Genomic DNA, 26,336 nt, shown 5'->3' with positions numbered 1-26,336 from the left:
AAAAGCTAGTCTGAAAAGAAGAGAGCAATCATAATTAGCAACCACAGCAGTGAAAATTTGAAAAAGATAAACAAAGATAAGGGAAGTTGCAAAATTGTCAGGTTTTGCTAATTTTCTCAAAAACAGTATTTGACCAGTCAATCAAATCAGTGGTCGATCTCAAATCCTACACACAGTGTTTCACTGATCATTATTTTGATGTTGATCAGTGCCATGAGTAACCTTGTTTTAAACTTTTATAGCAGGGGAATTTAAATTTTGTCATGTTTTTGTATTATAAACGTTAATGGAAAATTGTGAAGTAATGACATCATCAGCTACTATATAACACATTTGCATATTCATTTCAACTGTTAGATAACTGTTTTGCAAAAAATGGGCGAATTTTAAAGAATTCATATCTCAATATCAATATCTCAATAAAAAGTTTCCCTGTCGTGCTCGTAAAAATTTGGTCTTTCTTTTCAGAAGAACATTTAGGGGGCCTAACTGGTCCAGAATTTCCCTTTAATTGTAAAGTTGTGCGTGGGCGTGTGTGCCTTTTTGTGTTTGTCGTGTTGTTTGTATATCAAAATGATTGATCTATCTATCTATCAAGTGCAGAGATAATAATGCCTGGTCTTATGCTTGCTGCATAAGCAGAATTTGAAGGCAGATCCCCCCCCCCCCCCCTCACCCCATCTTTTAGAGAGTCAACAGACTGCCTAAGTAACTCGTTGCCTTTTTGTCAACCACGGGCCAATTTATTACTCTGGATACAGACAATGAGAAAAAATGATTATCAAACAAAACTAACAAAATTAGTGTCTGCGTCGTGATGAATTCCGAAAAGCCTCGCTCTAAACCTTGTGATGGCGCTGTTCCATGTAGGGGAGTTCGCACAACATCAAGCTGTAGGCCTAATAGTAATGCAAATCTGACGTCATGATTGCATCACCGACAGTGTTCATGAGTGATGACTGTTCAAAGTCACCAAATGAAATCAAAGAGTGAACTCATTAAAAAATTAGGGGTGGTGAGGTGATCTGTCAGAGACAAGCCATGCCCAGATCATACTTATATCGACGGAATTCTGCGGCATATGGCATACTTCGGGCCTATCATGCAGCTTCAAAATGTTTTCTGAGAACAGCACTATGCCAAAAATGCCGTAATAAACTTGTATTTTATAAAGTCAGACAGCCATATGACTTTCTTGTTTAATGATGTTGTTGCTGTTGTTGTTGTTGATGATGATGATGATGATGATGATGATGATGATGATGATGATGATAGTAACGATAACGATGTTAATTATGATGATGTGACGACGGAGATGATGACAGGTTTTTGCTCGAATGTCATGTTTCTATTCAATTATTTTTCAAACTGGTTATTTCTTGATAAAACATAAAGGGTAGAGCAAATTTATTGCTAAGAAGAAACAATAACGTACAAACAAACAAAATATTCTGCTGTAAAGGCATTGTTGATTGGGATTAACCAAACAGCGTATGGCGTTTAATTCCAACAAAAGAACAAAGATGAAAGCGTCTCTTTACAGTTACGAGACTACGGAATTCAAAGATAGAGAGAAAAAAAACCCTCTGGTTCCATTTCATTAACAAGAAATACATGCAAGCTGTTATATGATTTCTTGCTGGAATAACGAGTATCATGGAATTGACAGGAATCATGCATGCCGATTGGCTGCAGTTCCAAAAAAAAATTTGCCATTCTACTATGCAAGAATTGCTATCATAACATCCTTTACGAAATGGCACCCTTGCCTATGAAAGAAATCTACAGTACTATTCACCTCGCTACTTAAATGCCTAGAAATACAAATCTGTTAGGCTGTATTGGATATCACAGAATGAATAAGTCATTCTAAAGATTACTGACTACAGTCTTTGGAGGCATTCTCTACGCCTGTTAAGTGTACCATAATTCTAAAGTCTGGGCTCGTATTTATTCTATAGATAGCACTCATACTGAATATGTAAACAGGAGTTAATTTGCAGCCTGGTTAATAAATATGCGATTATTATGTATTAGAAAAGGACTTTGCAGTCAAATGATACCGATTAGAAAAGAATTTGTTATCCACGAAACATTGTGCGGTTACATTTGATGTATATTTTACCGTTTCTTTTGCAATATGAAATTTTGCACTTCAGTGCGACGTGTCACAATTATTTCTACTGTTACTTAGATATTGAATTGCATCGAAACTACATCTGTTGTAAATAACGACAGCATATCCATAATAAGCTCTGTAAATATGTTAGGTCGATCATGTTAGTCACCATAGTGTAATTTTCAGTCAGAGATGAAATCTTAGACCCGAATTCACGAAGGTGGTACAAATGAAACCATTGTTTAAACCATGGACAAAAACCATGGAGCGCTAAGTGTCGCATGGAATATTTTGTTACGAAATCAGTCATTTCGTCGATGAAATGATTATTTTGTTACGAAATGACAACATTTTGTAACTAAATTAACATTTCGTCCACGAAATGATAATTTCGTTAACGAAGCGGTCATTTTGTAGACGAAATGACCAATTTCGTACCGAAATATTATGTGCGACACTTGGCGCTCCATAATTTTTGTCCATGGTTTAAATGGTTTTATTTGTACCACCTTCGTGAATTTCGGGCCTAATTGTTTGGGAGCCAAATAATTTTGTCATCTGCATTTGATTTCATTCATCGGGGCCTATTGGTCCAAAGTCGATTTTTCTGATCTTCATGTTAGTCCAGCTAGTATGAGTTTCTTTATGTCACATCAATGTATTATTTCAATAAAGGGCCATAGATTTGAATGGCACTATAATACATTTAATATTAAATGGCTGCTAGTTCTACAGTTAAAACAACAACCAAAAATATCACATAGGAAAAAGAAGGCACAAATAGATTACTTACCTTTAAAAACACCATATGAAATTACTTTACAGGCATTTACCCCTTCAAACTGAGTTTTAGTAAGTAACACAACGACCGAGAATAATAGAAGCAGTTGGTTCGTGAAAATGCATCACGGTTTTTTTTTAGTCTAAAAAAATCTATTTCTCTTAGTCTTTCGATAAAGCAAGCAAACAAACAAACAAACAAACAAACAAACAAACAAACAAACTACTACGAGACTGAACACACAACATTATAGCGTGCAATGTGTATTAAACCTAAACTCAAACTCAAACTCAAACCGTTTTGGAACGACAAAGAAACCTCGACTAAATACACTAAAAGTGGAAAAGAATTCCGAACTCTACGTATATCGTAACCAATCATTACGTATACATGTACTGCGATTATGAAATGCAACATGAATTGAATTCAAAATAAAAACAAAAAACAAGTAAGTAGATTAGTAAGTAAATAAATGAATAGATAGATAGATAGATAAATAGATAAATGAATAAATGAATTGATAGATTGATAGATAAACAAATATATATATATATATATATATATATATATATATATATATATATATAAAACGTCCTCCATTCGTGTAGAATCTCTTTGCCTGATGCAATAAAATAGAAATGGACTCCTGGTAAAAGATTTTGCTTAATCAATGTCTCCCAACGTTGAAGAAGATATACAGGAAGGAAAAGAGGAAGGAGAGAGGGAGAAGAAGGAAAGACAAAATAAAACTGATATCAAAAAGAAGATAGATGTAGAGAAGAAAGACAACAGAGAAAGAGGAGATGGACAAGGAAACATCTGTCTTAGGCAAATATGTAAATGAATAAATAAATAAAAATACATCGACAAATGAATGAATAAATAGATAAATAAATGAATAAATGCATAAATAGATAAATAGATGAATAGATGAATGAATAAATAAATAAATAAACAAACAGATAAATGAATGAATAAATAAATAAATAAATACATAAACAGATAAATATATAAATAAACTCAACAAGAAAACAATCATCTATATCTCGCTGATCATGCTCGCCATGCTACTGGACGAAGACGTCGATGTACTCCGGCTGGTCTCCCTTCCTACCAATCTGTTCGTAGATGGTGGAGGCTTGCATCGCCTCCTTCTCCCTCCTCCGTCTCTCCTCCTCCTCCTCCTCCGCGATCTTCTGGCCCGGCAGCTTCCACTTCTCCTGGTCCGAGTAACCCAGCGACCCCACAGAGCCCAGCGGCATGGGTCGCGATGGGAGCTTGGGAGGCACGGGGCTCGACTCGGGGCTGGGTCGCTGGAATATGCTGAGCTGATTCCTGAAGCCAGACTTCTTCATTTGTTTTGCACCGTCTTTCCTCCGACTATATTGACAAAACGAAACAGGTCATACACTATAAAGGCCCACAGTAACTGAAATTCGTTAAGCATTTACTGTTGGAATGCTCTTGCTTTTATTTAGAAGTAACATGTCTCAGTGTGTGATGGCTTGATATTGGATAAACATTTTACTACTTCAAGATGTTTTCAGATAAATGCAGAGGATCCTTTGCGTTTTATCAAGTTACAGAATTAATTATACGTTATAATTATACAACCTATATTGGCACTGAAAAAAGGCGTCGAGTTATATACTGTGAGCTTTGATAGAGGAAGCATTCGTGATTTTTCCATAATGCTTACAGCACTATATTTAATAATGTGTGACGTATCATACATTTATTTCGTTTGTCTCGCCTCCTCAGCCTCTTGATATTTATTCGTGTGCTTATAAAGTATAGCTGCTCAACAGAACTGTGTTAAAAGCAACGCAAAACTGTGCTCATGTAGAGAATAAAGAAATCTTTAATATATTGTTGAAAATACAAGTCATAATAGAATTTGCGCGTTTATGTGTGTGTGGGGGGGGGGGAGGGGGGGGGGGGGCATATAGCAGCACATCGGCTATGCAAGCATCCCTTCATTTGACTAAAAAAAGACGGACATGTCTAATTACCGAAGTAGGCGATAGAAGAAGAAAGCGATGATGAGGAGGATCACGAACAACCCGCCACTCACGCAGGATAGCGCCACCATCGTTGGGGAAAAGTACTTAGTGTGGGCCACCGTGCTGTTGACAGTGGTTGTAGCTTCTGAAGAGATGGAAATAATGCGAATCACAGTCTTGCGAGATGAAACTCAGACTTTCAGTGCGTCTTTATTTTTTTTTTCAAGATTCATTTTCTCATTTTGTTTTGTTCAACAAACTACTGTGGAAAAAAAAAATCATTAGCATTATAAGAATTCTACGGGGATGAAAGTATAGTATATACCCGAACTCTATTTACAAAATCCACGTTTATCTACAGTGGCCCAAAATTTTGGAATTCCCTTGAGAAAAATATAAAAGATTCCATTAGTTTGAAATCATTCTCTAGTAATTTAAAGAAATATTTGATTAGCTCATATGTACCCCATGATTAGTTTGGCTGTTTGGAATTGTTGTTCTTTTTTTCTTCACCCTGTATCGAGAATGTTGACCTGCCTTCGCTCTCTCTACTCCCCCTCTCCCCCTCCCGCCCTCTCTTTCCCTACTCTCTTCTGTGTGTGCACAATGTATGTGGATGCATACATGTGTGTGTACGTGCGTGTGTGTGCGTATGTGTATGTGGGTACGTGTGTGTGCTTGTGTGTATGTGTATGTGTATGTGTATGTGTGTGTGTATGTGTATGTGTATGTCTATGTCTATGTGTATGTGTATACATGTGAAAGCGTATACACTGTACTTCACTGTAACCATCCGATTTGATTGAATGAAAACTATACTTTCAATGATTAGCTTGTACGGTACATGTATCGTTGTATTGTGTTATAAAGTCATATATAACAAGGAAAAGTAGAAATTACGCTGTGCGTAACATATGTCCCCGCCGGAAGTAGCATTTAGTGGCAAAATGTACAATATAGGTAAAAAATCAAGGTCAAAGGTCAAAGAAGTCAAAGGTCAAAATTCTGTGTAGAAGTTTTGAAGCCCTCACCTAGTGCCATCACATAAAGCAAACGGAATCGAAATCGGGTTAGAAATGGCGAAGGAGTAGCATTTTGTAGCCAATGTACAATATAGGTCAAAAATCAAGGTCAAAGGTCAAAGAAGTCAAAGGTCAAAATTCTGTGTAGAAGTTTTGAAGCCCTCACCTAGTGCCATCACATAAAACAAACGGAATCGAAATCGGGTTAGAAATGGCGAAGGAGTAGCATTTTGTAGCCAATGTACAATATAGGTCAAAAATCAAGGTCAAAGGTCAAAATTCTGTGCAGAAGTTTTGAAGCCCTCACCTAGTGCCATCACATAAAGCAAACGGAAGTGAGATCGGGTTAGAAATGGCGAAGGAGTAGCATTTTGTAGCAAAATGTACAATACAGGTCAAAAATCAAGGTCAAAGGTCAAAGAAGTCAAAGGTCAAAATTCTGTGTAGAAGTTTTGAAGCCCTCACCTAGTGCCATCACATAAAGCAAACGGAATCGAAATCGGGTTAGAAATGGCGAAGGAGTAGCATTTTGTAGCCAATGTACAATATAGGTCAAAAATCAAGGTCAAAGGTCAAAGAAGTCAAAGGTCAAAATTCTGTGTAGAAGTTTTGAAGCCCTCACCTAGTGCCATCACATAAAGCAAACGGAATCGAAATCGGGTTAGAAATGGCGAAGGAGTAGCATTTTGTAGCAAAATGTACAATATAGGTCAAAAAATCAAGGTCAAAGGTCAAAGAAGTCAAAGGTCAAAATTCTGTGTAGAAGTTTTGAAGCCCTCACCTAGTGCCATCACATAAAGCAAACGGAATCGAAATCGGGTTAGAAATGGCGAAGGAGTAGCATTTTGTAGCAAAATGTACAATATAGGTCAAAGGTCAAGGTCAAAGGTCACGACTGAAATTCTGTGTAGAAGTTTCAAAGCTCCCATGTAGTGCTATCATATAAAGCAAACAGAATCAAAATTGGCTCATAAATGACAGAGAAGCAGCAAATTGAAGATTTTGATCACACACGGACGCACACACGGACACACGGACGGACACACGGACGGACGGACACACGGACGGACGGACGGACACACACACGTACGGAGCCCGTTTCATAGTCCCCTGCTCGAACTCGTTCGGCGGGGACAATTAATGTATTGTAGTAATGTAACGTAAGTGAGGGGACTGCAATCTACAAGTTCGCTTTTTAGCAGCCCCTCAATTTCCATTTCCATGAAGTTCTTTTAAGAACCAATATGGCAATATGTATTATTATGTTCCAATATAATTATGTAATCATGTCAAAGTGTATTACCTGTGTTTGATTGGAAATGAAAATAAAAAAACATGCATGTGAACATGCATGTGTGAAATGAAATGAAATTAAATAGTGTCAGACGGAGGATAAATTGCAATGAGCAAGAAATGCCAAAAATATGAACGGATTTATCGCAGAACGAACTAACTCAATTTTGGTTTAGAAGAGATATTTGCGAATATAAAGCTGCTAAAAAGTAAGGAAAATTATTTAAAAAAAATACGGGATTACTTTAATTATAATTTCAAGTATTTTATTCTATTATGCTACACGTGAGGTATCTCTGAAAAGGTTTCATTTTGTTCTATTTGATGATGGTCTTGCTTTAAAAATGTTTAAAAATGGCGGCCTTTTTACTGTATAAAGTCAAGGTGAATGTAGGTGATGAAGAAACCGATTTTATAGAAGAAGAAGAAAGAATATTATGGTGTATAAATTAAGAGAGAAAGGGATTTTCTATAAGTCTGATGTTAAACGTGACGTCCGCGTTCCCTGCTTCCACAGAATAAAACAAATTATATCTTGAGTTGTGCAGGGAGAGATCTACACAGACCTGTCTCATCCACGATCGTCACTTCCGTGGTCTCGGGAATGGGACGCGTCGGCTGCTGGCACGACCGGCGATTATACATTGTCCCGTCGAAGCATCGCATCTCGGTCTCGGCCTCGTCGTAGCCCCACGTCGGAATCTGGTCGAGCGGCCTCCCACGACATCGCACAGATGTTCCGTGAGCGAGGACGACTGAGCCATCAGCTGTCTGTCTTGGGGTAGTAGGGGGTCCGTCCGTCTCACAGCCGGGGGGAATCGTCACGTTAACACACATTCCTTTATGATAACATAAATGACAAGTATATGAGGAAGCATGTTGTACATGAAGTCCATTCTCATTCATTACCCTATGAGACAGAAACACTCTCTTCATCTTTCTCCTGCACGGACCGTATCTGCCTTCAAAACAATAACGATACGACAGGACACAGATTCTGGAATGACCTGGATAGACAAACAATCCAATCTCATCTCTCAATTCATTTAAGCTTAACTCAAATCCATTTTTCCGAATCCATACCTAAAGCAATTTCTTATTATCTTCCTGGGCATTCTACATTGTATGTGCATACTTTGCATTTCCGTCATTGCATCTGACTTGATCATTGCCATTGCCTCGCTTGGGTGATCGAACGCCCTTAGTCTTTTTTTTCTTTTCTTTTTTATTCTTCTACGTTCCTTTCAACAGTAAATTTCATGAAGAATTCATCTCAAATTAGCATCTGGGAATCTACGCCATACAAGCAGTTATGCTTCTATGTAGATTCCTCATATTTCCCATGTCCTAACTTGTCTTGTTTGCTGTATTTGACAATTCACTCATTCAATTTCTTGTTACGTTTATGGTTTATTTGTTATAACATGGAATACGGAACAATGAAACAAACGAACAAACAATAGAATAGGCTAAATACAACGAAAATCAGTTGAACGTGTCACAACTTGTTTGCTGTTTGTTCTTTTGTATGGATGTTTAATTGTATAATGGATGTGTAGGCTCATCTGCATACATAAATTATGTGCGCATGTACACACGATGTTTATTTTTGCATAATCACGTTTTTGTGTCTTAATTTGTTCATATGCATATATTGAACTCATTACGTCCAAGTACAAGATGCACATCATGAAATCATGCATGCTTGAGCCTTGTCCGTTTCCGGTCCACAAAAAAAAAGAAAAGAAAAGAAAAGGAAAAGTAGAAGGGGAAGACTGAAAAAGAAGTATACTATTGACGTTGTTGTTGTTTTATCCCTGTCAAACTCACGTTCGATAGCTTGTTTCTTTGCTCTCTTATATATAAATATATATATATATATATATATATATATATATATATATATATATTTTTTTTTTTTTTTTTTTGTTATGTGATTTAGGTTGAGCAAGCACGGAGACTTACGGGCACACAGCAGGTCGTTGTAAGCAGGGAACCACTCCCCTTCTACACACAGCAGTCTTTCGGGTCCCACAAGAGAATAGCCCTCAGCGCACTCGACCCGCAGGATGGGTAGGACGATACCCCCCGACACATCCTCGGGGTTCATTACACTCACTGACACTCCCTCGATTCGCCGAAAGATTTCCTCATCTGGGCAGTTGCCTGCATGATATGCATAGAAGATGAAAGCCTTAAATTAATGACCTCTTTTCCTCTCTTTCCTTCACTGTGTTTTGTTTCTCTCTCTCTCTCTCTTTCTCTTTACAAGAGAGGTTGCTTGTGTTCGTTTGTCCGTCTGTTGGTTTGTTTGTTTGTTTGTGTAGGTCTGTATGTGTTGTGCACCGTTTATATTATGTCTAGCTAATTGCTTTTTGATGTTATTTAGTCGTTTTGTCCATGAGGAGACTGCAAAATACAAGCTTAGCTTTCCAGCATGTCTCCTCTATTTTCTGCAACTTTAGTTTTAATTCAATTTTCATTTGCTTTTTTGATGCGTAGTATTGTTAACTTCACGTATTTTTCTTTGTTACTACATTGTATTGATGTTGTGTTATTTTGTGTATGAAAATGTCGTTGGAAATGAAATAAATGAAATGAAATGAAATTTTAAGTTCCTTTTTTATTACTACTGTTTATTGTGTATTGTGATGTGATCTATGTATTCAATTTTTGTAAAATACTTATATCTCTTTGTGGGTCATGGGCAAAAGGGAATGAATGAATGAATGAATGAATGAATAATAAATGAATGAGTGAACGAATGAATGAATAAATGAATGAATGAATCGTCTTCTACAACTCTTCTCTATTAAATCGCGCTGTGCTCTGGTGTCTTTATTACCTCGAGTTTCCTGGTTTTGACCCTTCATCTCCTCTTCCTTCTCCCTTTTCTCTGTCTACTGTGTGACTAGTCTCTACCTGTAATGCATTCCACGCTTACTTAAATTTCCTTTGTCTTCAATTACAGGAAACCTGTTTCATGTTTGTTATGTGTCTGTATGTGTGTATTTCTTTTCTGTCTTATTTTTTTCTTTCTTTTTTTCAAGCAATTTGCCGAGTGGTAAGTAATTAGATATTCTTTATGGCAAACTACAAGCAGTCCCCTCCATTTCCAACAACTTTCACTGCTTTTTGTCATGAAATTTACAACATCGTATCTCAGTTCATAATTGCACAGTTTTTTTATGGTGCATTGTTGTGTTATTATGTATATTCTTTATCTTATAATTATACTTGCTGGAAAAGAAAATGGAAAATGGAAATGGAACGGAAAGCAGAGATGAGCATAATTATACTTCACTCACTGGCTTACGGGTTTACAAGACTGTAACTGAATATTTCCACGGCTTGTTTGAGGTTCCAATTTAAGTCCCAGATTAATGACTACAATGTCGCAGCATTAATATGCCCAAAGAAGGCTATAAAAAACAAATCTCATTAAGATCATACACAAGATCAAGTTCAAGTTCAAATTTATTTCCGTTTTTTTACAGCAAAAAATACACATCCCACTTTCTTTAGTGACAGAAATAATGCACTGGAATCGAGTAAATAACATTAAATAAAATTTACAATAACGATACTTGTCGGGAAAGGAAGCTCAAATCTGAAACTGTAAAACAAAACCCTTACCGATATTCATAGGTCGTTTTCATGATTGTCATTCAGCTCTTGTACAAAATTGTTGTTATACTGTGCTATTGGAGTGTTACCAATCAATCTTCTCGCTGAAAAAGCAATAATTATGCTTACGTTCGCAGCACAGATCTCCAGGGGAAGGGAACCACTGTCCATCTATGCACTGCAGAGTGCTAGAGCCAATAAGAACGAAGCTTTCAGCACACGTGACATGCACAGTCTGTCTCGCCTGCTGGCTTGCTAGAGTCGTCGTTGGCGACGTCTCACCAATGACGAGGTTAGGGATTCCTTTGAGAGCATCGTTTTCGCAAAGATCTAAACCTCACGAATTAATCATTAGGTATGGACACGTCATTTGTCATTAATTTGATGCCATTAGATTTCTTTTGTTCATTGTGAGATTGACAACATTCTTCCTTTCCTTCCAGTGCTACTTTTAATCCACTGCAAATATTGCAAACTTGCAAGTATAGGCTAAAACTATCACACAATGAATTTTCTCCCCAACGAACAAGATTTGATTTGACGGCCTTATTTTGAATACGATGTCATAATTATTTTGCAATTGAAACACTTTTATTGCTTTAGAAGGTCTTTAACATCCAAATATGCACACACAACTCTGTGACCTATTGACGATTCCTTCGTTAAGTTCTGAAAAGCTTTGGTTGCCCCGTTAATTGTAATATCTATCACATTCCAAGATTCCTCGAAAGGACTGACAAGCAATATTATTGACAATATAATTTCTTTGTATTTTAAGGTAACACTCAATTTAGTATACTAGTACTGCAAAGCAAATGATATAAAACAAGAAGTAGTGTTGATTCCATCAGATTATTATTAGTTACAATACGACGTTCCGTGTACACTGTAAGTGCTATATACAAGAAAGAATATGGGGCCAAGATCAGATCAGGCTCATTCATTCAAACTGCACTTATTGAAGGAACTACTTCAGGGGGGTGTTTCATGAAACTTTTTGTCAGTGATTTACACCGACAACTGTTAAAAGCTACTGAAATCCTTGCGTCTGATTGGCTGATAGCAAATTTGTCGGTGAAAACCTCCGACGAATTCGTTGATGAAACGCCCCCGGGTATGCAGTGCTGTTTCTGTGTATCGGTACATCGATTACAAAATTGATGAGATGAAGTGTTTGGATGTTTCATGAATTTTTTTCAGTGTCGGGTCAGACCAAAAAGATGAAAGTTAGGGGGGAAAAAACCAACCTTCAATGATACGGAAGCGCGAAACAAACATCAGCGTGAGTGAGCACTTACTTCCGCAACGCAAGTCATCGAGGGGCGGGAACCACTGTCCATTCACGCAATGGAGAACGCTAGAACCAATAAGTTCGTAGTTCTCAGCACACGTGACCAGTACATTTTGTCTCTCCGGCTTGGTTGTTGACATGGTGGAGTTGAAGATGAGGTCTTTCCTTCTCTCTAGCTCCTCATATCCACACGGAACTATTCACAAGACAAATACAAATGATCAAAGCGTCTTGCATTCTCGCATTCAGTAAAATTTTTACCATTGTATCAGTTCTATTGATTACTGGATATGGTGGGAGTCATATCGTCTGTTCTGCCCAGTCGAGTCTCAGAAAAATAAAATACACTAAACATGAACAATCAGTCGGCTTTCAGTTGCTAACCAGTCTCTTACTCTCTTGTGGACTTTCAACTGTATTTAGATGTCTGTTCCGTACATGCCAACTGCAGCAGGAAGATCGCCCCATGCGGTATAATCGTGATATAGTCCCCACCATAGGCCCCACCGCAGTGCGCGTGCACCCGCGGACTAGGGTTAGGGTATAGGGTTAGGTAGGGTTGTATTTAGTACGGACACGCAGCGGTGGGGACTATATCACGATTCATGCTAACAGTGGTAAACCGAGGAGGTACAAGGCGACTGCCTCATTGGGTATAGTAATTGATTACTGATCACTGCCAGTTCATAAGGTCATGAGGTCATTTGGTAACAAGGATTGAGTGTATGCGGCTGCATAAGTGAAAACTGCGACAATGATGTTTGCGATTCTCGGAACTTGGTAACGATCGGGTCCATCCTTCGAAAACCCCTTCTCAGAATTTCCCAACTCCTCAGTCAAACATGCTGACAAGGCTTCTCTCAGGTATTTCTGTTGTCCACAAGTCCGCGTTACCCAAGGTAAGGTCCTGGGGGGGGGGGGGGGGGGGGGAGACGGACAGCATGAGATCCAGAGCCGGAGATGAGGAGGAGAAAGGAAAGTCAAATCTACCTGTGCTTTTCCTATCAAGGGAGATAATCTCGATCGTATCCTTGAGAGAGGCATGGTAAGGGCGCCACCACCACTAACTCAACACAATCTTGACATCAAGGAGCAGGAAAACGGAGGAAGAATGCCTCAATGATTCAGAGGATCCGGTAGAAACAGGATTCCTCCGTTATTGGGAAACGTCTTGGTGAACTCGAGAGCCCTCTAGACTCTCAAGAGTTCTTTTTACCTGGTCAAGGCTTTTGTCATGTTCCAAGTTCATCTGACCGGATGTTTTATCCACGAAGTCCCCCTCGATCGAGGTATATAGGAATGGGTATTTGACAATGCTGATGGGGAAATGATAATGGGGCTGGTGATTCCAGGGTAAGTCCAGCTATGATTCTGACAAATCTTCCTGAGAGCTTTCGTTAAAATAGAGCCGATTAAAAAGAAATAAGATAAATTCAAGGAAGATAATGGAAATATTTCACGTAAAGTTTGCAAGCTCACCTTGGCAGTAAAAACTGTCATAGAGAGGGAACCACTTTCCATTCAAACACTCCAGAACACGTGACCCAATGAGGGTGGTACCGTTTGGGCAAGCGACCTCTACGATGGTTTGCTGTGAACCGTTGTCATAAGTGGTCTTGAGTGTGAAGATGAGCCATGGTTGTTTGGTGAAATTGGCGATGGGTGGACTGGTGCAGGTCGCTGAAACGAAAATTATACATGAGAAAAACTTGACCAGTTCATCATGACTAGTTACATTTTACTGTCTAACCCATAAAATCCAGCAAACCACATTTCTACATTATTGGTGTAAGACTGTTGTATCTTTTTATCCATTTATCATTATTTTTTAATTCATTGCTGGTTTTCCAAAATGTAGAATGAAACTTTCTCTTTCCTGTAGGACCTTATTTGGTCACATACCACTGCTCATATCAGTTGCAAAGTTATCAAACTTCTCTTAATCGTTCAATAACGGATCTTCAAATTTGGGAACACGCTTCAGAAGTTCCTGTTTCTCTCTAAAAGTCGACACATTTTGTAAATTCCTCGTTGATTTTGTGCAGACTTAGTATAATTTTCACCAGTTTCATCACATCTTTCTCCAACCTAGGACACACAGCGGAAATCAGAGTTGCCTATCTAACGATGAAAAGATGCTAATTGTTACCATGGTTACAGAGAAATTTGTCCAGGACCTGATGGAGAGCCTGTTCCGATATGTTACTGGTCCTCTGGGAGGGACCTTGGACCTGTCGTGTTGGAAAGAACACAGTGTCCCACAGTGTGTTCACAATAATTATGTTTGCATAGTCGACTGTGTGAAAAGATGATTTCACACTATGGTGTGGTTTTTCACAGACAATTCATATAGTATTGTTATGTTTCACACTGTGAATTCATGATTCACAATGCGTTCATGATTCACAATGTGTTCCAAATGTTAAAACGCTCGAATTTAATAGTGTGAAGAGATTTCACATTGTGTTCGCAATGTTTTTGTACTGTGTTCACATTGTGTTTCACACTGGGGGAACACTGAGTTCTTCCCAGTAAGGTGAATCGATTGATTTGACCATAATTATAATTCAATTAAGATATGAATTCTTGAAATAGATGAAACATATTGATATAGAGCATTATTGCAATGCTAATTTCCACTGCCACTATTGTATAGAGCACTGTTGCAACAATAACATTGTCAGTCAGACAAAAATTATCTATGATAAATATTCTTTTGTGGAGTATATCGAGTAAAATGTCCTGGACATTATTTCCAATAAAGCGGGTCATGTTCGTTATTCCGAGGGTTCGTTATTTCGAATGATCGTTAATCTGAAAACGAAGTAAGGTTCGTTAGTCTATTCATAAAAATGTAAAGACGGTGTATACCAACGAACCTTCGGAATTATGAATCTTATCGTAATAACGAACTTTATTTCATATTCGGATAGCGAACATTCGGAACAGCGAACCTTATTTCATCGTCGGATTAACGAACCTTCGGAATGGCGAACCTCATTTCATCGTCGGATTAACGAACCTTTGAAATAACGAACTGTAACTTGCTTATGTTTACCTTCGCAGTGGAGAGTGTCAAGGCTGGGGAACCACTGTCCATCCACGCATTCTACAAGGTTTGAGCCAACCACATTGTACCCTGTAGAACAGTTCACCACGAAACGATTCCACGCGTTGTCGGGCTCCGTCACGTTTACCATAGTGATATTACGAGCCTTGAGCTCTTCAGTCGGCAACACGCACTGTGCTGTAGAAAGATTAAATGACGCGCAAGTTTCACTGCAAAAGGAGTTATCTCAATTCTTCACAATTTTACATATCATTTACGAAAAAAAGCAGAAAAGGACAACAGGAAAATGTAAGGATTTTTTTTTTACTCATAACTTCGACTATATATTCTTTGTTATGTGAGAAGTGGTGTATCTTTGGAAATATTCTGTCTCCTTGATGGACTTATTTTGAAATGTAAAAAAAATTAACGCTTTACCTTTTTTATGCTTTTACTATTAAACTCTTCAACTGTCTGCCTTTGTGACGAAAAGGGGTGCAGAAGTTTCGGTAAAGCAAAATGTCACTGATGCTAATAACTTTGATGAAGAAGTGAAATCAAAGTAACGGGTTGGGCGAGGTTTTTATCAAAATCAAAGACGAAGTAAGTCAGCTGTTCTATAAAATTATGAAAAAATATGAAATAATTATGCTTAACAGTAATGAAGACTTTTTTTCTGTGTATGATTATGAGCTTGTGTCTCTGGTATATAACCTGTCTGCAACAGTCTTCTTGCTATACGATTCTTTTTTATTTTTTATTTTTTTTTGGGAGGCCGATCGCATGTAAAATTCTAGCGTATCTGCCAGCCCAAGGACGTTGTGTTATTTGGGAACGTAGGGGTTGAGTCTCTTGCTGTAGATGATTTTCATCATTTTATAAGCCGCAGATGATTGCAGTTGCCATGGCAACAGCCGGCGAACGACCTGTCAGCTGCGATATTTTTCCCCATTGTTGCAGCAGTAACTGTAATGATTGCAGCTTTACAACAAAAACTACTACTTTTAAGTGATTGCACACCTCTTTCATGAAGAGGTCTCCCAAGATTTTTCGCAAGTAGCCACTGCGATCTTTACTCGTTGTAGATGCAGAGTGTAACGCAACTACACTTGATACACAGTATAATCTACCATGTCTATCATGATCGCATTAATTTATTAAAACCGTCCATGCTTGCAAGTAGAGCATTATTATTATATTGAAGCTCACTTCTCGTTTGACGTATAGAAGATTATACCTCTTCAAAAACTGATTGATGTTTTGGATGATGAATTTTTCAGTCATCAATCTTTCTGGTCATTCAAGATTAATTTTGTAAAGAGATTCGTCAAATCATTTGTTCTATGTTTTTATTCTTTTCGTTTCTGATATGAGGTTTGGTGGTTTTTTCAGTCTCTTTTTGATGCCAGATCAACTTGTCTGGATACTCATCAACTTCTGTAAACCCCTCATCTGCATTTCAACACGAATGTCACAAACAAGCTCATCTTTATATGCTGCGAAATATCATTGACATTACGAAATTCATGCAGAAAGTCGGAACATATTTCAGGAGTGCCTTATGACAGTGTTCACTTTCTCATAAAATGCTTTATCAACAATAAGTACTTTAAAGCATTTTGCTCCTAATATTTGTATATTGTCTTTTACTACCTCAAAGCTGTTAATGTAAAACGTAAAAAACGGTTTTTACGGTTACCTACCTTTGCACGCTGGCTTTGGGTGGTTCCATATTCCGGATATGCAAGTGAGAATCGGTTGCCCGGATATGTGATATCCATTGTCGCAGCCATATTCGATCAATGCGTTGGCCGGAAACGTTGCAAGCAAGTCTCGATATCCGTTTTCAATCTCACCCGGATCGTGACAAGAACCATCTGTTGCAAAAACATAGATAATTCCTCCTCTTTATCATCTCATTTTATTTTGCAATCAAGTATATACAACAACATACATCCGATAGGAAGCAAATGCATAATTATCACGATCGAAATGTATGGATCATTATATGTATAACGTTACATTGAGAAAAGATACTTTACATCTAGAAGGCGTGGTCGATGGTGATGTGTCAAAGGAATAGCGAGAACTAGTCGATGAAGCACGAGTTGTTGCATAGTTCGAAAAGTCATATGAATTGATCATTCAACATCATGGCCCCATTTCATAAAATATTGATATGATAGCAACTCTTGCTGGAATGGCAATTGTCATGGTAACGAAAGGAATCCAGCTTCCTGATTAAATGGGAAGTTGCCATTCCAGCAAGAGTTGCCATCCTATATCTTTTATGAAACGGGGCCCATATATTCATCAACTCCTGTCATGCATATTATATATATTCGTGTCTGTGTGTGTGTCTGTATGAAATAGAAGTATGATGGCAAACGGTTTTAATTATCATTTAATAGATGTAGGGTCTAAGTTCAAACTTGGCAGCCAAGATTGATTCCAGAGTCACTACTTTGGCTGGTATACTTTTTCCATATAACTGTCAACGATTATGTCAGCTTTCAACGTCGCAGCTCACAAAAACTAGAAAATAAATGTGGTGCACCATAAAGCTCGGATCTCGACCAATTATTATTTTTATTAAGATTAATGATATAATATAGGGCTATCACTCCATACTGCTATATTCTTTGTTTATGGCAAAGATATGAACATCTTTAACGCGCACCAAATGTTAGAAATTATTACTAATCGACTGAATTCTTTATTAGCTAAAGTGTTAGAATAGTCTCAAAGTAAAAAGCAAACTATTATTCAACACCGACAAAAGTGATATGCTCCATTTAGAACAGCAAACAAACACAAGAATATTGTATTTGTTGCATTCATCAATTGATACTCCCTTACTGAAAAATATACTCCACACAATTCTAAACAAAATTTCAACTGGAACAAACAGGCGCTAGTAATCAGGTAATACTAAATATTCAGAGAGCTGCATCGAAAAACGCCGAATTGCTCTACAAATAAAATGCTATCTCCTGCACTGTTCATTCTTGGAATTAATTTCTCATTTACTCTTTTATTTCACCGTATTTGGTCAAATATTTTGTAAATTATATATAATTAACATTATTTGATATTGTAACTTTTTTCCCAAATCGTCATGCTATTTCATTCATGTTTTTCATGACTGAAGACAGAATGATAGATATATGTCTATGTGTTATACTATACGCTCTTGACATCGAACGCTCTACACGAAGATAGCCTTCACAAAGAGTATCATAATCCATTATCATATACATTTATGTGTGTGTGTGTGAGTGCGTGTAGTGTAGTGCACCTTCTTTTCTTTGTTTGTCAAACGTATACCTACTGTCAAACTATAAAACAAATGAATACATTGTTCTTTACCTTTGGATAAGTGGAGTTACACTTAAGCTCAATATTTCAGACAGAAACACTGAATGGACATCGTGCAGTACCAAGAGCAGGCCCTGTTGTATACAATCGGAGCGTCATGGCTTTACACAACGACACCTTTTGGCACTGGTTTGCATTGAACGGATCGCGAGGGTATATAGTGTCTCAACTTGGGCAAATAAAGGCAAGGTGAATTTCATCTAACGTGTTATTATCTGATGGCCTTCAGCGACAGTATGATATAGATATCATCATACGAGAATAGAGTATTAAACCCAGAATAAGCACAGGTGGTACAGGCAGGTTCTTTCACATGTGTGGAATTTAAGGATGCTGATAAATTGAAATAGATAGATGTTTAACAAACAGATGGGGTCTTTGTTCCTTGACTCGTTTAGAATCTTTTGCTTTCCTGTGAAAAACACTGAAGAAGACGAAGACAGTAATTAATGTAATTAAAGACAAAATTAGTAATCAATTAATGAATAATTTACTCATTACACAAGACGTTTCCATGCTATACAAATGACGGCTGCCCATTTGAATAAAATGATAGCAACGTTTTCAATTTTTTGTAAGATTACATTTACTGATTACTCTGTAAATTCTGTTTACACACGTACTTTTATCATTCATACAATAAGCATTTATGTGTATTCGTGTATATCGTCATTATGTAATTAACAATACATCAACCAAGACATGTTTAGATTTACAATTATGTGTGGTCATAATAATATTATTACCACATATTATAATGTCAGTTTAATCATGTCATAATATCAATAGTAACTCAAGTTTGTTGAAAATCATTTTTTTTTATTTCAGTTATTGTCAGATAATCAATTAATTCATGATCTGTCCGAATTCTGGTTGTCTTTACCCCTCCCCCCCCCCAAAAAAAAAAAAAATTGAAGCCATCGCGACGTGTCAAAGGAAAGGCGATCACATTTCCCTACCATTGGATCACCATTGGCTACCAATGGCACTCCCGAACATTTGACATTAATTTTTGAGATTTGAATTTTGAGTTTTATCTCCCAAACAGTGATATGCATATAAATAAAAAATAATGAATAAGTTTACATGACATTGTGTAACTTAACTACATCAACATCATGCATCAGCATTGTAATCATAATTATATGCAAATATTGACAAAAAAAAAAAACCCTCTGGTATAGTATGATATCACTTCGTAGAAGTTACATTCTGGCGCGGCATCTAATATGCCTGGCGGTGTATGCGCACCTACTTCATCCACCTTGCAAATCCACGTTGGTATTTGCACACAAAGAGAACTTCAAACATTCAGTCGAGGTTTGATAGGGGAATATATCTGTCTCCACATTCAACTACTTCACGCAGGCGTGATTAAATCGGGTCAGGCATGATTCTGATGTCCATTTGAAATACCTTTCTATACGCGGTGGGCTTACGAATGTGTTGAAATACGGCCTTGTGATAGATAACGGCCTGAGATGAGTTTGAGAAAAAAAATCAAGGTGATGCATTCATAATTATTGCTAACTGAGAGTTTATGTCCGCTTGTATGTACAAAAGTCGGTAGAGTTTTACTTTGATTTTAAATGATGTTTTTTTTTTCTTCCGTTTCTATCGGAAATACGTTTGACTTGAAGTGGAAAATTGAGAATTACGTTTTTTGGTTTATGCGAAAGCTGCATCACATGAAAACATAAAATTCGCTTTCGAGGAATGTTACATATTATTTCATTTATCCCCCATTCACTTTTTGAACAGTATACTGTGGATTGATGAACAGTGCAATTTGTACATCTCGAAATTCACTGGAAGTTTATAGATCTTTATAGGTTCTTATAAATATGTTGATAATGGTATTTTTGCTGCAATAAAAACTTCCACCTGAGTTAAAAAGATGTTGGGGGAGATCTTATGGCTTAAGGAGTAGAGACGAGATGGACAGAAGCCGCCAAATTTGAGTCTCACATCACATCGTGTGTGGGAAGCTTAAAAAAAGCTTCAAACCTTGAAACGTAATGGCAAAATGATATTCGGAGCACAGACAGACGCACTAACACTGAGACACAAACAAACAGACAGACAAATAGACAGGCAGGCACACACACACACACACACACACACACACACATATGTATATAATGTATACTATTTAAATGGATATTTTGGTCTTAACACTGGAGATATGCCGAACTGGTTTAAAGAAGGCAGTCAGAAGGCTAAATGAGATTATAAACTGACGTATGCAATGCAAACAAATCTAGATCTACAGACACATGCGACAGAGGGGCAAAATTCAACGATGAAGGACAGTTAGGGAGAGAGAGGGAGGGAGGGAGCACAAGCGAGTGAGAGATAGGAAAGAGAAAAAAGGGGGCAGAATGAATGCGTTTGCAGTCTGTCTCTGTCATCAGGTGATGAGTATGTAAACATGACCAAAAAAAAAGTAATTACGATACTTTGCCCATCACTTTCACTTTTCATTGCCTGCCGTTGTGGCGGTTACGCGTCATTTTCATTCGTGCTGTCGTGATAGGGAGTGCAGTGTAGCCCCAATTTGCTATTTTCACCATAGCTTAAACTGGAGTCAATCAGCTTCATGATGCATTACATGGCTGCACGCACACGACACAACTTTTTTTTTTTCTCTCTCTCTATCTAAATCTACGTCAGCTTATGAGAAACGAATGCCCCTTAGAGTTGACTTGGATATTTCAAATAACAGCTGTATGATAGACATTAAAACTATAGAGCTCCTACAAAACATCTTAATTAATTACATTGATGTACCTGGGTGAATGTGTGTCAGTCAAGTGAATTGATAAACAGACTGTTTATATCAATGTTATCATTGTTGTTATCCTTAACAGTCTCGTTATCTTGATAACAAATGTTATAAAATGGGTTCAAGAATGTAGCCCATTGGAAGCGCTGAAATGAGTCACGTGTGCGTGCATCAATTTCTCACTAACATACACGGCCTGACGTCACAATGTTTACACTAGCAGTGCGCACTCAATCAGTTGTTACAAGTGCGTCGCGCGCTACTACACGCGCTGTCAATCCTGTAAACAACTTCTAGTTCGGGCTGCCGGCCGGCCTTTCTTGTGCATAACATGTGTGGCGTACGTATACTCTTATACGTACAGTATTATGTGCGGGAATTCCGAGTGCGACGTGCGTAAATGTTTGGAACGAACATCTTCGGACATCTTGATTCTTGAGCGAGTGCTACATGACCCACAAAGGTACATGAAAAATGCTGTTAGTTTTCGACCCATTTTATAAAACAAATGATGCGCAGGATTATTTCGTAACGCACTCTATCCTGTGCATCATTTGTATACTAACACATTTCTTTGTCTTAGTTGGCGAAGAAACATTCTACAATGGGTTCAAGAATGTAGCCAATTGGAAGCGCTGAAATGAGTCACGTGTGCGTGCATTAATTTCTCACTATAACATGCACGGCCTGACGTCACAATGTTTACACTAGCAGTGCGCACTCAATCAGTTGTTACAAGTGCGTCGCGCGCTACTATACGCGCTGTCAATCCTGTAAACAACTTCTAGTTCGGGCTGCCGGCCGGCCTTTCTTGTGTGCATAACATGTGTGGCGTACGTATACTCTTATACGTACAGTAGTGCGTGATTTCCGAGTGCGACGTGCGTAAATGTTTGGGACGAACATCTTCGGACATCTTGACTCTTGAGCGAGTGCTGCATGTAGCTGACTGGTATTGACCCACAAAGGTACGTGAAAAATGCTGTTAGTTTTCGACCCATTTTATAAAACAAATGATGCACAGGATTATTTCGTGGCGTTAGTGGAGATGCAGCTTACTCTCGGGTATTTCCAATGTAGTGCATGTAAATCACAATTGTAAATACCCTCGACTCGAGTTCGCTACATCTCCACTAACGCACTCTATCCTGTGCATCATTTGTATATTATCACCATTACAAACAAGATAGTGACGACAACAACACAACATCTCATTGGATCCACTGAATTGAGAATGACATTATTGTTCAGTAATGGCGTCAGACAGATTAGAGGGTTTATTGGATGAATATCATGACAACGGGGGAAAAGACATTCCGTATATTACAATGATACACATGTGCACGTGTCAATCGATAGTTCTGGAACGGGGTAGATTTTCAGGCAAGCAGGAATTTACGATGTAGTAAACAGACAGCGAGCTAGAGAAGGAATCAAAGACATAGGGAAGAAAGAAAGAACATCATAACAATAGAAAAAGAAGTGAAAGAAAACTCAAGATGATGGACAAGGCTGTTGTGCCCATTAAGCTACGAATGATTAAATTATAGATCTATAGATATAAGATTAAGTTAATGAACAGAATTGATTATGATAGAAAGAAAAATGAATAATGAGTGTATGTATAGAGATAGGGGAAAACACAGTTTCTTTTTTTTTAATGCAGGTTGTTTTTAATATCCATGCAAGCTGAGAGTTTTGCAATGACTGAGTTTATACGATTCCCTTTTAACAGGTGATAACACATGCATGGACTATTTACCGCAACTGTTATTAAAAGCCAACCCCGGTGGTGTTACGGTCCGACAGACAGACACATGAATCATTCCAAAGGAAATGGTGATCACGATCCAAATTAAGTCTCCAGGAAGACAGGGCATCGTCAAAATGGCAGAGAGGGATATTGTCCAATGATAAACGTTCTGCTAAGTATTTATCTTCCTTTGGCTTCCAAAAACGCCGAGGTCTGCGTGTAACTAATGCGCATCAAAATGAAATGAAATGAAATATGCGGCTGTATCGAAAACAAGCACTCCCTTCTTATTAGAGATGGTAGTTATCCCACTAATTTCTTTGTCCTCCTTATGGCGCGAGAGCGAATCGATTCATGTCGCAAAATGTTAACCATGGGTAAAAACGGTGGAACGAGAGTGATACAGAAACACTGGGATCAACTTGGCACATATTGCATCAAAGAAGACCCACTACTTTCCTCATGATATTGAGGGAATAAATGAAGTTAATGTGCGATACAGATCAGTACTCGATCACCCAAGTCTGACAACGTTAGAGTTGAGTTGTCTATCATTACTGGCTCGTGTTAGCCCGTGTCATGTATCCACCGTTAATGGCGTCTCCTTACAGATATTAGGGTGTGTCGCTGGGACTTCATTTCTGAAATTATGTTTGCATAATCTGTGCAAATGTATTTTGAAACTAGGTTTCTCTATGCAGAGAGAATTAGCGAGAGAGAAAGAGATAGATTGAGAGAGAGGGAGAGAGGACAGAAGGGTAATTACAATTCAGATCAAACATTTCTAAAAACGCCTGTCGAGGCCTTGCATGGACCTGATGTACGTAAAAAATTCATATCTTTATTGCTATCAGGCAATATGTTACGATAAAACCTAGATCGCTCTGTTAATGTCTTTTGTTAGTCTAAACTCGAATATTTACGCTTGAAGATGTACATCAAGAAAAAATTGACTCAACTTTTCCATAATGGTAACCCTCTCCAAAAACAAGACCATGATTTTGCGATATGAAATCTGGTTGTAGCGGAAGTTTTAAATGAAATCTTTTATTTGGAGATGATATGTTGATACATTTCTGCTAAAGGAAGTTTGACGTTATAATTTTGAGCAGGTAGACAGTGCACATTATAATTATAATGATGTACATTTCCCTCCGTGTATACAGCATTTAGTAGACGAAAGTAACACTGTGCCATGATACAGATACAAAGATCACATCAGCAAAAGGTAACGGTTTGATGTGATGTTATAACCATGTCCCATCCTTCAAGCTACGAGCATCTGCCACATCTTATTTCCAGCTAATAAAGAAAAAGAAAGAAAAAAAAAAGGATGCCAGTTGTGGCAAGAGGCATAGTAACTTCAGACTAAAACAAAAACAAACCAAAACAACAACAACAACAACAACAACAACAACACACACACACACACACACACACCTGATGAATATTATGCTCACATAAGACTAGATTTACTGATCAGTTAATCGCCTTGATTCATGACCGAAACGCAAAATTCAAGTTGAGAGTGTATCAAACTTTTAAACGCAGATGCAATAGAGTTTTTGTAAGCTACGTTGATGAGCTATCTCAATACTAAAGAGTTGTGGAAAAAAAAGAGAGAAAAAGATGAGGTTAAAAATCAATGGTGATCAAACACAAGCTGGGGAGGAGGGTGTGTGCTTGCCTGTTCTCTGTCCCTGGCAACACGAGACAACTTAAACAGATACAGACAGCCGTTAGGTAGGTTAAAGCAGATACTGGGGTGTAAAATCCAATTTTAGGAGAATGCTGTGCAGAACTACAGAAGTCCAGGAAAAATCATATATCAAAGTATCCACTGAAATCAAAGAAAAATATTTGGACTATTTTTTCACGCAAAATTTGGTAATGCATAGTTAATTGTGTATGCAAGTAGGCAAATTGTATTGGCAGTTTCAACTAGATTCAATAGAATGAGATACTTTAACTATCTTATTCCTCCCTTATCATTACACCTCCCCTTTATCGCTCACTTTAAGTTCGTATGACTAAATACTGTGTATGAATAATAAACAAAAGAGTCAGGATGACCAGAACAATTTCCTAAGACAGCGTAAGAGAATAAATATATCTAAATGTAAAATGCAAATTTGTTTCACTTGACATTTCGGGAGGAAATATCATACTGCAGCGAAGCTCGCCGTTTGAGTGTGAATGTCAAATAATGCATCACGTCAAGCTCACACATCTCCATCCACATCCCTCTCCACCTGATACCCCCCCCCCCCCATAAAAATACATACAAAATAAGGGGAGGAGTGTAAATAGTGGCTGATACTTAACGGATGGCATCAGTCAGATTTCAAATGTCGTTGGATCCACGGGAACGCTACGAGAAGAATTCCCTCGCGGATTGCCATGAAGTTAACCTCAGCTTTGACGCTGCTCCTCGGGGCTTCGGTGATGTCGCTGCTGCAATGGAATGGGTACAGATTCCCAACAGGCGTAGGCAAGTTGATAAATATATGTCATGGAAATAGTTATCTCAGATTTTGGATCTCTCTTTTTTTTAGTAAAGATCTTCAACAATTTCTGTCGTTCTAAGATGCCATTTGGTATACGAAAGCTTTTGGTATGTACTTGATTGTTTTACATTTGTTATTTTTAATGTAATAACATTAAAAATACCCCTGTCTTGTACTAGGATCTAAACAACTGATATTTTTCTGTAACATGCCTTGGTGTCAACTTGCATTTTCACGCAAGCAAGTCAAAACTTTCGTATTGCAGAACGAAATAGTCAACATGAAAGGCAAATGTTAGGTTGGGAAGCTGCAATCAACCACAAGTTACTATCTAGAAAAACATGACTATATTCTTGACAATGGGATGATATACATTTTCCTTTAGTTTAGATAGTATATGCTTGCTTTCCCTTCCTCTTTACACGACAAGTCTACTTTAAATTTAGTCAAGGTGAAATCTGCTTATTGGCCTCCTTCTCCACTGAGGACCTTCAGTGCAGATGTCTTTACATCAAAACTTAAAATTACTTTAATTTTGAAATAGTTAAAGGGACTGTACAGTACTGGTTGAGCTGGGGATTCATGTTTTGAACATTCCTAAGTGAGATGATGAAAAGCCTCTTATGAAATATGAAATAGCATGTAATTCTAAGAAGGATTCAACGTTTATTTGATGAAAATTGGTTTTCAAATGGCTGAGATATCCCAAAAAGTGCTAATAATAAAAG

At 37.8% G+C, this 26,336-nt stretch overlaps 1 protein-coding gene across 3 annotated transcripts; it reads right to left on the bottom strand.

Annotated features, from left to right (window-relative positions):
• Nucleotides 1-3,963: 3,963 nt before the first annotated feature.
• On the bottom strand, nucleotides 3,964-23,679 carry LOC139707994 (coagulation factor XIII B chain-like). 3 transcript variants are annotated; one of them, XM_071619985.1, is made up of 10 exons: nucleotides 23,111-23,679; nucleotides 16,889-17,062; nucleotides 15,195-15,383; nucleotides 13,616-13,816; nucleotides 12,144-12,332; nucleotides 10,975-11,181; nucleotides 9,184-9,384; nucleotides 7,785-8,057; nucleotides 4,913-5,048; nucleotides 3,964-4,280 (listed from the first exon to the last, which is right to left on the bottom strand). In XM_071619985.1, the coding sequence occupies exons 1-10, from the start codon at nucleotides 23,226-23,228 to the stop codon at nucleotides 3,968-3,970; spliced, it is 2,001 nt and encodes a 666-aa protein (XP_071476086.1). In that variant the 5' UTR covers nucleotides 23,229-23,679; the 3' UTR covers nucleotides 3,964-3,967. The 3 variants fall into 3 exon arrangements, with proteins under 3 accessions (XP_071476086.1, XP_071476087.1, XP_071476088.1); XM_071619986.1 differs by having other exon boundaries at nucleotides 10,975-11,175; XM_071619987.1 differs by having other exon boundaries at nucleotides 10,975-11,148.
• Nucleotides 23,680-26,336: the final 2,657 nt, after the last annotated feature.

The sequence above is a fragment of the Diadema antillarum genome, unplaced genomic scaffold (genome assembly GCF_040938485.1).
Source record: "Diadema antillarum isolate AM-2024a unplaced genomic scaffold, OU_Dant_1.0 seq00001292_RagTag, whole genome shotgun sequence".
Classification (NCBI taxonomy): domain Eukaryota; kingdom Metazoa; phylum Echinodermata; class Echinoidea; order Diadematoida; family Diadematidae; genus Diadema; species Diadema antillarum.
Note: the sequence above shows the minus strand (reverse complement) of the source record. Positions and strands in the feature narration are given on the sequence as shown.